The sequence below is a fragment of the Hemitrygon akajei genome, chromosome 1, assembly GCF_048418815.1.
Source record: "Hemitrygon akajei chromosome 1, sHemAka1.3, whole genome shotgun sequence".
In the NCBI taxonomy this organism is placed as follows: Eukaryota; Metazoa; Chordata; class Chondrichthyes; order Myliobatiformes; family Dasyatidae; genus Hemitrygon; species Hemitrygon akajei.
Genome location: NC_133124.1, coordinates 105,347,593 through 105,361,894, shown reverse-complemented (window position 1 = coordinate 105,361,894; position 14,302 = coordinate 105,347,593). Strand labels below are relative to the sequence as shown.

The following is a 14,302-nucleotide window of genomic DNA, read 5'->3' as shown; positions in this document are numbered from 1 at the left end:
ACGTGAAACATGCAATGGACTTTATTGCACAATTCAGACAAATGGCTGAATATTCCTAGTATGAAATACATTTGGATGCTACATGATTAGAGTTTTTTGAACCTTGATCATTCTAGTCAAAGGAGAATGCTCAGTGAGCAGAATCCAGAAACAGCAAAAGTTTGGATCATTTTAGGTGAGGTTGAAAGACTGAAGGCATACAGAAGAAAGGAGAATAATCAAGCTGACAATACCAATGATTCTTCTTACCATAAAAGCAAGTCAAGGGCAAAGCCATCTGATAATAAGTCAGTGGAGACAGCTGGCTTAGGCATTACTTACCCTTGTTCCAGACCGCCTTCGTACTGTCCAGCATAGTTTCGCCCGCATGGCCATTTCATGATTCCACTGAAGCAATGAAAATATCAGTTAATGACCATTGCACTGACATGCTGCAATTGTTCTGGAAAATGCAAGGTTATAGCAAAGATGGAATGAAGGTGCTTAATCCACATCTGCCTTATTCAAGTTTCCATAGATCAGAAAATTGAGAATCCACAACCTGCACCTCTGGGATTGATAACCCCTCTACGAAGGGTCCAAAAACAGAATGAAGCCTTTACTTCAGCATAGAAACCATTGTTTACTTTCACTATCTGAGTATAATCTTAGAAAGAACTATCACCTTCTGTTACCACCATTGGTGGTATCTACAGGAGGCACTGCCTCAGCCCTAACATCAAAGATCGCCATGATCCGAGCCACACCATCTTTTTGCAGCTCTCAATGGGCAAGAGGTATAGAAGCCTCAGGTCCCACACCACCAGGTTCAAGAACAGCTTCTTCCCTTCAACCATTTAATTATTGAACCAACAGGAAAACCCCTAATCATTACAGTTTAGCAACACTATGACACTGAAGTGGACTTCTTTTGTATTACTATTCTGTTTTCTCGGAAAAATCCTGTATGACTTATGTTCTTTTGTGAATGTTGCTTATATGATGCTGTATGCATGTGATACTACTGTAGTAAGTTTTTCATTGCACCAATGAATACACGTACTTGTGCATATAAGGGTAAAATCAAACTAGACTTTGATCCATAGAACAGGATAGCACAACTGGTCTTTGAGCCCACAATGCTGACAAATTAAACTAATCCTATCCCTTCTACCATGCACATGATCCACATCCTTCCATTATCTGCATATTCATGTGCCCAGCTAAAAGCTCTTGAACAGCCCAAGTATCTGCTTGCTTCAGCATATGCCAGCCACCTACAAATCTCTCTGTAAAAAACCTGCCCTGGACATTCCCCTTAAACTTCCTCCTCTCACCTTTTAGTCAGACTCTCAGTAACACCCTGCAGCTTATCAATCTTTCAGTGTTGTATTGTCTAATCAATACTCTTCTCTCTCTCTACTCCTTATAGTGAATTGTATTTAATGGATACCTGCATATTTTTGCTCAATACAAAAACACAGTTTAAATAACCATGTGCAAAGGAGGTTACATTCTACATAACACAGATCAGTAAAGGTACAATAGGTAGCTTAATTTAATTTTATTCAGAACATATATTTTCATGGCAAACATCCCACTTCTGAGTATTTTTTTCCCAATCTGGTAGACTTTATATAAAAAATATTAAACTCCAAATGGCCTATACCTGCCCTGGGGTTTTCCATTGTACCAATCTCCCTCATAGGTCCCATCCTTAAATCGAGGATTGTTGACAAAATTGTAGGCAGCAAAACGACAAGCAGGCACGTTGTAGGAGTTCTCAGTTCTGTTCTCACCCCACAAGGGGAAATCTAGTTTGCCATCCAAGAACTGTCGAATAGCTTGGCTCAGCTTCCAGACCCACACCACCTGTGCACCAAAAGAGCAAAACAGACAGCATAAATATTTGTGTTCATATTGCTTCTTTCATGATTTTTCAAACGCTACATGTTGCTACTGTAAAATCAATAACTTTTTAAATACAAGTACAAAAGCTGCTGATCTTTTCCCTGTTTTGTTGCACTAATACTTTAATTGCCTTACTATTTGGACAGAGCTGTTGAATCTTTGATATTACCTCAGTGGGGAGCCAAAAACTCTTTTTCAGGTCTGATCTTGGAGAGAGCAGCTTACAATGCAGCTTGTTTTCAACCCTTTATCAAGAAACTAACTAGGATTTCATCCTAGTTAGGATTAGTTAGGATAATTAGGTCCTGACGAAGGATCGCGGCCCGAAACGTCGACAGTGCTTCTCCGTATAGATGCTGCCTGGCCTGCTGTGTTCCACCAGCATTCTGTGTGTGTTGTAGGATTTTATCAACTCTGCTCCTAAAATGGGGTTTCACTCTGGAACCTTATTACAAGAGGAGCAAGGGTGCTTCCAAAGATGACCCAGGCCTATATTAGACATGTGCCTGGACAGAAAGCCTCTGCCATCATTTTTGCACCAGTTTCAATTAAACAAATGCATAATCAACATACATAAATGAACTGAGGGATATTTGAGCGGTCTGAAGGATATTTACAGTGGATATTGAGCAGCACTTTCAATTCAGAGGCTGCATAGGATTCAAGATGAAAATAGATCACTTTACTAAGTTGAGCAGTTGAGGGCTGATCCTGATCAATCTAGAAATATCTGATCTTTCCTTGGGCTCTTTCTAATGAATTTCTTGCTGGTTCATCAACTCTGGTTGACAGTATATCGTTGGCTAAAAAAAGCTCACAAGTGGCAGCGAGTACCAGAGGTCACACTCTGGTTCCTCAGGGTGAACTAAAATAAATTTTTATTTTCACTTCTTTTTTTTTATTGCTCATTACGCCACTGGTGTTTAGGACAGCAGTTAAGGTTCTCCATCTCAGTATGTACTTGGTCTTCTTCTCTATTGTGCCCCAGGTTTGGTTCAGAGTCTTCATTTCTACCTTAACGGGACAGTGCCAAGTTGTTATTTATCTCCCATAATTCTACTGCCCTTCAGAGGCCCTGTAAGGTGCCGTCTAGTTGTAAACTCAGGAATACCATTGCATGCAAAAGTAGAAGGATTCTTTACTGCTGTTTCCATAACTTTTATCTGACCAGTCAGGGTTGTTGGTCTTGACCAGGCATTGTCTGGCCTTTACCCTTTGACCTTTCCGGCATGGGTGACCCTACCAAGAGCCAAAGCACAAGGCCCTGACTCCAGCCAGCATAGCTTTCCAGGTCATTGATACACGCAAAGAGGTTGTGGTCCTCTTGGAAGTATTTTCCCTTCAAATTCTTTTTATTCATCACCCCATGGTTACATTCAGTTGAGCAGGTCTATTTTTGATACCGGCAATACCATGTTGGACAGATAGATTGAAATCAAATTAGTTCTACTGTGTGGATACCTCCTTTCTGATTATACTCTAGAAAGAGTTCCATGGTTTGAAATTTGTTCACAGATGAAGTTTGCAAAGCCAGTGATTATTGTCCATCCCTAATTGCACAGAACGAGGAACACTTGAAAATTATCTGCACTGCTTATTCTAGAAACACACATAGACCAAACTAACAGTAGCATAGAGGTTAGCGTATCAGTTTACAGCACCAGCAACCACCAATCGGGGTTCAATTCTCCCTGCTGTCTGAAAGGAGTTTCTAAGTTCTGCCCATTACTACGTGCGTTTCCTCCAGGTGCTCCAGTTTCCTCCCACATTCCAAAATCAAATGGATAGAGTGAATGAGTTGTAGGCATGAGATGTTGGTGCTGGAAATACGGCAACACTCATGAGCTCCCCAGCATAATCCTCAGTGATTAGACGCATTTCGCTGTATGCTTCAATATTTCAATGTATGTGTGACAAAAAAAGCTAAAGCTAATCTTTCTTCCTGAATACCAGATATGCTTTTATACTAACCTAACATCTTCCTGCCTCTATATACATTCTTGCATATCTTAAAATTAATTCTGCTAGATTCAAATGTTACACAAAAAAAAAACAATTTTGAGTGTCATTAGGAACATCAAGCAAAGGGAAAAACTGACTTTGTTGTTCATCTACAAAGTATCTCAATGTTTTTCACAGCTGAAGGATTACTCCAGCTGTGGTCACTGTTTATAGGGGTCCTATTAAAGCACAGACCTCCACAAGCAACAGGAGATAAGTAAGTAGTCATCGTTCCTGTTCGGGAAAGAAGCACTAGCCAGGTGCTTTTTGAGCACCCACTAAACTAGCAAAGAGATTTGACATAAAATACCCATGAAGAACATCTAAATAAATGTGTTAGCGTTTATCACACAGTCAAATTCCTAAACCTTTAGGCCTGTTTCGGATTCATCACCTGAAGTGAAAAGCCATGTTGGATTAGAGTGTGGAATTGCTATTTTTCTTTCATTTTCCTTGTAGCTTAACTTTCCTGTGCCTGCTAGTAATCTTCGTATGATCACCTGTAAGTGTGTGAATGTTCAGTGAATTTCCAGTAAGGTGCAGCTGATTCTGTATTTTTCTATGTTTTTCTGCAATCTATGTCACACCACTGAACCTGCCTATTTCCTATCACTCAAATGAGCTGATATCTCTTCAGTCTGATTTAGTTTTTAGTATAGGATGACCACAACTTCTTGTTGCTTTGTCTTTCTTTGTTCTTGGAACACTTAGTAAACAGCTGTAATCAAAGTTTTGTGCCTCTTTCTTGATTCCTGAAGAACCTTTTGATCACAGAATCACCAGATCCAACAGTTCTCATAACTTGCTGATACAATTCAGGATATAAATCTATGCTTACCATACTCTTGGAATCCTGCATGTTGAGTACAAATTCTTCCTCTGGAACAATGATCTTCAAAAGATTCCTGGACAAAATAGAAATACATTTATGTCTAGGGATGCTTACTCTCAATCACCAAAGTAGCTGTCACCAGATGGCCATTGTGATCAGCGTACAATTCCTCTGCAGTTTTCTGTTTTTCAAATGACCTTGCACTGTGTTTGCCCTCTTTCTACACACAACAGTATCTCTTCTCGAATATGTTCAGGGAAGACAGTGGGGTGTGTAGGGTGTGAGGTGGAGAGGTGCAACATAATCTCTGTTCAAGGGATAACTGAAGAAAGTACTGTTACTCCAAGCAAACTTATCATTAGATTCTGGAGCCTGCAACTCTGCAACTGGATTGTTGACCTTCTGGCTGACAGAGCACAGTCAGTCAAGATAGGCAGCAGCACCTACACCACAATTATTCTAAATGCTCGTGCTCCACGAAGTCGCATCCTTAGCACCCTACCTACTCCCTATACACTCATGGCCAGATTCTGCTCAAACTCCATCTACAAGTTTGCAGCTGATACCACTGCCGGGGGCCTCATCTCAGCAATTAATAGGAGTGCAGGAAAGAGATAGAGAGTTTAGTGACACACTGTCATGTCAACAACCTTTCCCTTGACGTTGACGAGTTAAACTGGATATTGACTTCAGAAAGGGAGATGGTGCACATGCTCCTGACCAGACCAACAGTGGTAAGGTTCAGAGTGTTGAAAACTTCAAGCTCCTAGGTGTGAACTTCACCAATAGTAGCCCTGGTGCAAGCCTGTTGATGTCACAGGCAAGGAAACTCACCAATGCCTTCCTCAGGAGACTAAAGAAATTCAGCCTGTCCCCCTCAACTCTTACCAATGTTTATCGGTGCATTCTGTCTAGGTGCATAACAGCTCGGTATGACAACTGCTCTGCATGTGACTGCAAGAAATTGCAGAGTTGTGGACTGACAGGAACCAGTCTTCTCACTGCCTCGATACGGCAGCCAGCATAATCACCCATCCTGCACATTCCCTGTTCTTCTCTCTCCCACTGGGCAGAAGATGCAAAACTCTGGAAGTACGTATCACCAGGCTCAAGGACAGTGCACGTAATTGGAGTCTGTCATGACCACACAATTAACCATAAAGCCTGCATATGTAAGGCCCAAAAATATATGGGAAGGAATACTGTACATAAATGTCAATAATGCTGCAGCACACCAGTGTGGATACCGCCTGTAAGTTGCCCCTGGTGACCTCACACTCCTTCCCTGTGCATGTTTTGAGCTGATTCCACTTACAATCTGCTTATCCCTGTCTGCTCACCTTTCAGAGCTAGTGTCAGCCAGTCTTTCCATCCAGACTGTGTTGAGCTTGTAGCTGCTGGCTTCTGAGCCCTAGCAAAAGAGAAGAGGGTCATTGGAAAACAAATATATAAGCCACAGGTAGCTAAGAAACTATCAGAGCACATCAACGTCAGTACCCATGTGTAGTTCTCCTGGACCAACCTTGCTTCAGTTCATCTGTTGCTGAAACTCCTGTCCGCTCCTTGAGAGAATTCGTGCCCAGCTGTCCTCCCACTTTCCAAACACCCAAAAGTGTAAGGTCATCAAGTTCAAGTTATTATTATCATTCAACTGTGCACATGTATATCACCAAATGAAACAATACTCCTCCGGACCAAAATACACAACTCAGTACATATAACTAACAAACATACACATAAAGTAATATAACCACTAGTAAATCAACAAATAAAAGATACACTTCCTACACAAGTTAAAAAGTAAACTGAATAACCACTGGTGCTTTCATGCGTGATGAGACCTGGGTGGTGGAAGGGAGTTCAGTAGTCTTACGACCCGGGGGGCAAAGTTGTTTTCCATCCTAGCAGCTGTTGCCCTAATGCTACAATACCCCCTGCCTGACGGTGGGGGTCATCAAAGACATTGTTGGATGAATAGAAAGGATCATTGACGACACTAAGGGTGCCACACATGCAGCGCTCCTAATAAATAACTCTGACCCCAGTGATCATCTCAGTAGTCTTCACAATCCTTTGTAGTGACTTGTGGTCAGGTGCCTTGCAATTCCCATAGCAGAAGGTGACGCAGCTTGTCAGGGCACTCTCAATGGTGCTCTTGTCAAAATTGGTTCGAATGGGGGGGGGGGGGTGGGAGCAACCTCAGTCTCCTCAGGAAGTTTTCTTAACCAAAGAGGTGGTGTTGAGGACTAAGTGAGAGTGCCTGTAAAGTGCACTCCCAGGAACTTGGACTCTCTCCATGGAGGAGCCATGTATGTGCAGTGAGGAGTGGTCAGCCTGCACCTAAAGCCCACCATCATTATATCCATGTTGAGATTCATGTTCTGCTTGCACCATTCTACCAGCCGCTCTACTTTCTTTCCCTAAGCCGCCTCGTCATGGCTTTGAAACCTGAGGCTACAGTGGACTGTTCCACAGAGATGTTGAAGATGTCTGTAAGAACTTACAGACAAAGCGTGCAGAGAAGGTTTACAAGGATGTTGCCGGGACTTGAGAAACTGAGTTACAGGGAAAAGTTGAATAGGTTAGGACTTTATTCCCTGGAGCATAGAAGAATGAGGGGAGATTTGATAGAGGTATATAAAATTATGATGGGTATAGTTAGAGTGAATGCAAGCAGGCTTTTTCCACTGAGGCTAGGGGAGAAAAAAACCAGAGGACATGGGTTAAAGGTGAAGGAAAAAAAGTTTAAAGGGAACATTAGGGGGATCTTCTTCACACAGAGAGTGGTGGGAGTGTGGAATGAGCTGCCAGATGAAGTGGTGAATGCGGGCTCACTTTTAACATATAGGAAAAACTTGGACAGGTACATGGATGAGAGGTGTATGGAGGGATATGATCCAGGTGCAGGTCAATGGGACTAGGCAGAAAAATGGTTCAGCACAACCAAGAAGGGCTAAAAGGCCTTTTTCTGTGCTGTAATGTTCCATGGTTCTAACTTCAGTTAACTGAGCTGCACGTGACCAGGTACATTATGAGGCCCCACAACTTTACATGTGCTGACCCTGGCTAGGGTCTTCCTCATATCAACTGCAAGCAGATAGAGTGCATGCTCCGTGAGGGGAGGGGGCGGGGTCTTTCTCACTGGCACATCACTCCATATATCAAGCTGAGCGCAAAATACTATCACCCTATCAGAAAGAGAAGCATCACTATCGTCTATGTGCAGGGTGGACTCGTAGTCCATGATGGACTGAATGCCCTGCCATGTGCGCCTCGTGTCTCTGGGGTCACAGAAATGGCAGTACATTGATGACTTGAGAGCTGTCTTACTCCCTGATCTCTCAGCCACATCCAGGCCTCTGCTGTCAGCCATGGCTTCTGATTTGCCCTCCCCCCTCACACAGATATGTTTAATAACAGTGACATCCTCAACACACTTCTCATAGCTCATCACAGACCTCACATATTCATTGATGTTGACGTGATGGTCACAGGCAACCACCTCCCTGCACTTGCTCCAGTCCGTGGTTTCAAAACTGTCCCATACTGATGAGGACGCTCTTTCTGTCCCGGTCTTTATCTCCCTTTGAACTGTTTTAACTCATTTAATCAGTGCAGGAATTAACATACAGATAAGTGGTCAGAGAACCCAAGGTGAGGACAAGGAGCAGCTTTGTACACAGCAGGGATGTTAGTATAAACCTGGTCTAATATATTCTCACCTCTGGCAGAAAGTCATCATTAGGCAGAACTGTTTTTAAGTCATCATGGCTGAGGTTGCTAGCAACAATAAAGAAGTGTCACTAAAGGCACCACAGTGCTCACTCAGCACTTCCCCTCGGGTGGACGGAGGTAGATGTGGACAGCCACTATCACAATAGCAGTGAACTCCCTTGGTAAATAGAAGAGCCTGCAGTTCACCATGAAGAACCCTACCAAAGAGTCATCACTACCGAAGGTTATCAAAAAATCTGCTTCTGATGTTTTAGCTTGCACTTTTCCATTCCTTATGACCCTTCAGTTCTTGACTTAGCCAGTTATTTCAACAATGAAATGCTCTTCCATTTCAAATCCTTCCATTACACCTTCCCTTCCTTTCATTAATCTCCTCCAGAATAACAACATTACAAGATATATCTGCTCTTCCAATTCTGATCACTTGGGATCTCCATTTTTAAACAGAAGAAAGGACTCCAATTATTGGTATTTACCACCAAAATTCTTTCCTTTGAAAACTGCCTTCTAATTTATTTCCCCCAAAGCTTTTGTTCAAGTGAATATTTTCTGATGTGCCACAGTGTCAAATTGCTTGATGATGTTGGTGAAGCACTAAGAGGCATGCTATTAAACGAAAAGTGCTTGGTAAACTCAAGGGCTTAGAATTGCTATCATGGGTCTCAATCTCATGTGCAACACATAACAGTATTGTAATGGAAAATTGATTGTTGAAAGCTTAAGTATTAGCTAGTTTGCAAAATTGTTTCTGGGTTTTCATTACATGATATCAACTTTCATCCATACACTCCATTCCTTACATGATGAACTTAATCCCTGACTGTATCACAGACTGAACTAAATATTCTTAATGTTACGCGAGTGAATCTGCAGATGCTGGAAATAAATAAAAACACAAAATGCTGGCAGAACTCAGCAGGCCAGACGGCATCTATGGGAGGAGGTAGTGACAACAACTCCTGATGAAGGGTTTCAGCCCGAAACGTCGTCATTACCTCCTCCCATAGATGCTGTCTGGCCTGCTGAGTTCTGCCAGCATTTTGTGTTTTTAAATATTCTTAATGTTGTTTCCTGGGCTGAGCTTTCAACCCCACTCCTTTTCAAGGACTGTTATGCACTTTCAACTCTATGATACTGTTCATCTTTTCCTGTCTCTGTTCTTTTGTTGCTGAATGACTGAAGCATGATTTTGAAACCTCCAGAATCTACAGTCACAATGCTCTTCAGTATGAAACTATCTTCCAAATTCTTTAAACTTCTGCTCACCCAAAGCCTGTAGACAATTTCCATTATCTTGTACTTACTACTATGTCCTGGCCCATGAATGCCGCAAATTTTGAAGTTGTCTTTGTTATTTTCAAACCTCCTTCACTCATACCAGACTCCAGGAACAATGTTATTCTGGCTTTCTGCATGCATCCAATTCCTATTAAATATCTGAAACTTTGTGTTAACTTGTGGCCTATAATACACTCAGGTATTCAATGCTCTTTGTGCGTGTGAGTCAAAGATTCATTTACTGAATGCAGTAATCTTTACCTGGATAGCCACCAGACTGTCGTCAAAAAGCAAGAGCCTGACATCGCGACCTGATGCTGAGATGGTGTTGCCTTCTTCCCGCAACCGGCGTTCTGGAAGAAATAAGAGGTCCTAGAAAGAGAAGAGTCAGGCTTATAACAGCAATAGTAATACAATTATAGAGATGCAAAAGAAGATCATTTGGGTCCATGCTGGTTTCCAGGCATGTGTTTCCACTTTCCCTGCATTATTTTTTTTCACACTGGGGTGTTTCCATCATCACTGGGCTTTAGTAGAATAAAGGGGAATTTCATTGAAAACAACTGAATATTGAAAGGACTAGATAGAATGGACATGGAGAGGATGTTCCCAACAGTGGGAAAGATTAGGACCAAAGGGCACAACTTCAGAATAGAAGGACATCCCTTTAGAACAGAAATGAGGAACTCCTTTAGCAGGAGGGTGCTGAATCTCTGGAATTCGTTGCCACAGACGACTGTGGAGACAAGTCATTAGGTATATTTGAAGCCGAGATTGACACCCTTAATGATCAAGAACCCAAAGGTTACGGGGAGAAGGCAGGAGAATGGGGTTGTGAGGGAAAATAAATCTGCCCTGATCCAATAGCAGAAAAGACTTGTTGGCCAGAAAAAACTACAATCTGCAAATCAGTGAATTTGGATGAATCAAGAACAGTGGAAGCAGGCAGGCCAATTGCCTTTGTTTTTGACATGGGGAAGGAAATGGAGGCTGCCATTTTATGAAGAGACTGGGTATTCCATTTTGTGAGATGAAGTTGCTTGGCTTGATCAGTGTTTTAAAGTAGACACAATGATACCTTAGGTAATCTGCTGGACTAGGGATAACTTCCAAATAATAAGTTATTTGTGAGGTGTTCTTTGGTTGGACATTTCATGCAGGTTTGTGATTTTGGGGGTCTGTGCCTGCCCTGCGTGATTAGAGCTGGTTACTGAAGAGAACAAAGAGCCATAAATGAGAGTACTGTACAATAAATGGATGCTGGCTAGGAGCAGAGCCAATAAAAAGGTGTTAAATGTCAGATAGATGACCAGTAGTCAGTGACATTGAAATGAAATATTTGAATTGGAGAGAAATGACTACAAAGCAGAGGTTTTGATGTACAAGACAGGGATGCCTCTGACAGAGATTCACCATGGTGGATGGGAGGTAGCACGGATACACAAGGAACACGAGGCTAACTGCGGAAAATGGTAATATATTTTCTATTCTTTGACTGCTCATGGGAGGTCAGGGAAGCTTAGCAGCTGGTTGTGCAAGTTCACATGTTCTTTCGTTGAGACAATGAAGGTACTAGTTGGTAAATGCAGATTGTCTGTGCGCCTCCCTGATCACTATCACAAGGATTGATTTTTGTAATCGAAACGGCATCCCTGGGTAAGCCTTCCGTTTTGTCAGCAGGAGACTCGAATGGATCCTCGCGGGTGAGAAATGGAGAGATCTGGGACTGGGTAGCTAGTTAGTACCGACCCAGGGTGAAGAGTGCCCGGAACTCTGCAAGTCGGACTTGAATTGTTCTGATTGGAGGCGATTCCAACGGTGAAGGCGGCGAAGCTATTTTTAAAAAAGCTAAAGGGAAATAGTCAGACAAGGAATTTAAGCAGCTGCAGAAACCAGCAGCAATTGCCTGCCTCATTACGGATTTAACATGGCATCAGCAAACAACTGACGTCAAACGAGATAGGTTACAACAGGAAATCCTGGAATGTCGGTAAAAAGCAGAAGCTGTGCGAAGTTAATTACAACAGGAAATCCTGCAATGTCGGCCAAAAGCAGAAACCAAGCGAGAAAGATTACTACAGAAATCCTGCAAAGTCCGCAAAAATCTGAAACTGAGCGAGATAGATTACAACAGGAAATGGTAGAATATCAGCAAGGTGCAGCGGCATAATTTAGAAGACCAGAAGGCTCCAAAAGGTGGTAGAAACACTTAAGGGAAAAGTTAGGGATTTGCAGGAACAGAGATTATGGATTTGGTGTATATGAAATTGGTTAAAGAAAGGAATAACCAGAAGGAAGAAGCTAATTTCGCTAAAAACAAATTGGAGGGATTAAAGAAACCGTGCAGTGATTTAAAAGCAGCTCTGAATGTCTTACAGAAATCAGTACAGCACACGAAAAGAAACACAATACCAGCGATCATACAAAGTATTAAAAACAGATACAAAAGCTGAAGGACCAAATTGCTACACAGAGAGAAATAATATGTTTTTGGATCTAAAAGAGGCGTGGAGAGTGAATATGGAGATATGGATTGGCAAGATTTACCAGATAAGGTGACCACATATGGTTGTGATGAGGACCTTCTAATCGAGAGCCCACCCACCCCCTCCCCCCCACAAAAGAGGCGTTAAAGGATGTGATACTGACTATTATGGGTAATAACTGCGGGGACCCGCTAGACGAGTTAGGTAAGTGTTACCAGAGGAAAGAGCACCCTGCTGCATTTGCGTCCCGTCTGCGGATGGGGCTCCTAGGACTATATGGATCAACATTAGATCGCGATCACTTAGAGCCAGAACCTACCCATAGATGGTTAAGAACATTAGCGCCCAATAGCACGAACAAATAAATACTGTAAATGTTGGAACTGTTTTATCCCAGTCACCCTACACATACTGAGGCATGGGTAATTAAGGAAATTATTAGAGCATGGGAGAAGGAAGTGAGGGAGCTACATTTTAACTTTGGAAATACTCCAGGAGCAGCTAAAGTGTTTTCCCTTCAAGAAAATACATAGAATACAGTTTCGTGTGGGGAAATGCGGGTCAGGACAGGAGCCAGTGGAGAGATTGTAGAAGGGAAGTAATTGTAGAAGTGTTAGAATGCACCTTCACCCAATCAGGGAAACTTGTCGGGAGCAGTAACAGTGCTTAACTCTGTGGTCGTAATGCCCGAACTGTACAGCAGACAGTTCATGTAATTTAAATCCTAACAAAAATCAGAGATTGGAGCTACAGAAGGGTCAGAGTATGTTGGAATTTTGGTTAATGTGAGGATTTCATGCTTTAAACTTGTTAAATGTTGTTACTTCGAACATTTCTGTGTTTTAAATACTTTGAGTAATACATTCCTCAGTTTTGTCGGATTGTAACTGAATATTTCGGTAACAGTTTAACCCTTGGGGACAAGAGATTTTCTGAAAGGATTTAAAGTGTCAATGGTTTGCATGTTTCAAGTGTGGCTGTACTGAGTTCATTTCAGAGAGAGAATCCATGAGAGACGGAGCTAGAGACGTGTATTTTAAGAGATTGTGCCTTTAGGAGACTGTGTGTGTCAGTGTGTTAATAATGTCAAACTGTTAATGTGTCAAGGGTTCCTACCCAGCAGTTTTTTCCCCCTCTCTGGTTTTTTGAAACATGTGTGAAAGCTTTTCGAGGTCCTAAGTAACTGTTTATTTTAAATTTTGCAGTTACGTATGGAAGGTTCTAAAGGAGTGACAGCGCAAGCATGGATTTTTGTTTGTCCTGTCTGTGTTTTTGGTTTGTGTTTCTTTACTCGTTTTCCATGGAATTGAATTTGAGGAACTCGGATTCCACACTGGCCAGCTGTAACCTGGGTTGAGGAAGAAATTTGCGCATCTCTGTTCCAGATATTTCTGGGGGAATTTGCTCATTGGTGGTCAGTTAAATTTGAAATTTGAACTTAACATTTTGGGAAGATTGGAACATTTGGGGACCAATCCTAAAAATTGCTTTTACTAACAAAACTGTTTTCTTTTACAGAATATAGAATATATTGTTCAAGTCTTTTGACATATTGATTTTGAGTTTGAGATCGCTTGGAAAATAATTTTGAAGCAACCAGTGTTTTGTATGTAAAGTGCAAATGGAAGTTCAATTTAAGTATTGGACTGATTCAAACAGCATTTCAACATTTATCTAGCTACTACTGGATGTTTGAATTAAAATGTTTTGGTCAATCAGCCTTGGCACTGTAGGGCTGAGATAGAACCAGAGAAACATAGAACATTACAGCGCAGAAACAGTCCTTTTGGCCCTTCTTGGCTATGCTGAACCATTTTTCTGCCTATTCCCACTGACCTGCACCTGGACCATATCCCTCCATACCCCTCTCATCCATGTACCTGTCCAAGTTTTTCTTAAATGTTAAAAGTGAGCCTGCATTCACCACTTCAACTGGCAGCTCATTCCACACTCCCACCACTCTCTGAGTGAAGAAGCCCCCCCCCCCCAATGTTCTCTTTAAACTTTTCCCCCTTCACCCTTAACCCATGACCTCTGGTTTTTTTCTCCCCCGGCCTCAGTGGAAAAAGCCTGCTTGCAT

The 14,302-nt window shown here is 42.0% G+C and overlaps 1 protein-coding gene across 2 annotated transcripts in view; it reads right to left on the bottom strand.

Annotated features, from left to right (window-relative positions):
- Positions 1-14,302, bottom strand: part of LOC140729291 (ALS2 C-terminal-like protein) — a 93,113-nt gene that overhangs the window by 32,972 nt on the left and 45,839 nt on the right. For both annotated transcript variants that reach the window (XM_073048900.1, XM_073048908.1), the window contains 5 exons: positions 9,998-10,108; positions 6,064-6,134; positions 4,730-4,796; positions 1,649-1,851; positions 322-387 (listed from right to left, as the gene is read on the bottom strand). In XM_073048900.1, the coding sequence (XP_072905001.1) occupies positions 322-387; positions 1,649-1,851; positions 4,730-4,796; positions 6,064-6,134; positions 9,998-10,108 (518 nt within the window). The remainder of the gene's footprint in view (positions 1-321; positions 388-1,648; positions 1,852-4,729; positions 4,797-6,063; positions 6,135-9,997; positions 10,109-14,302) is intronic.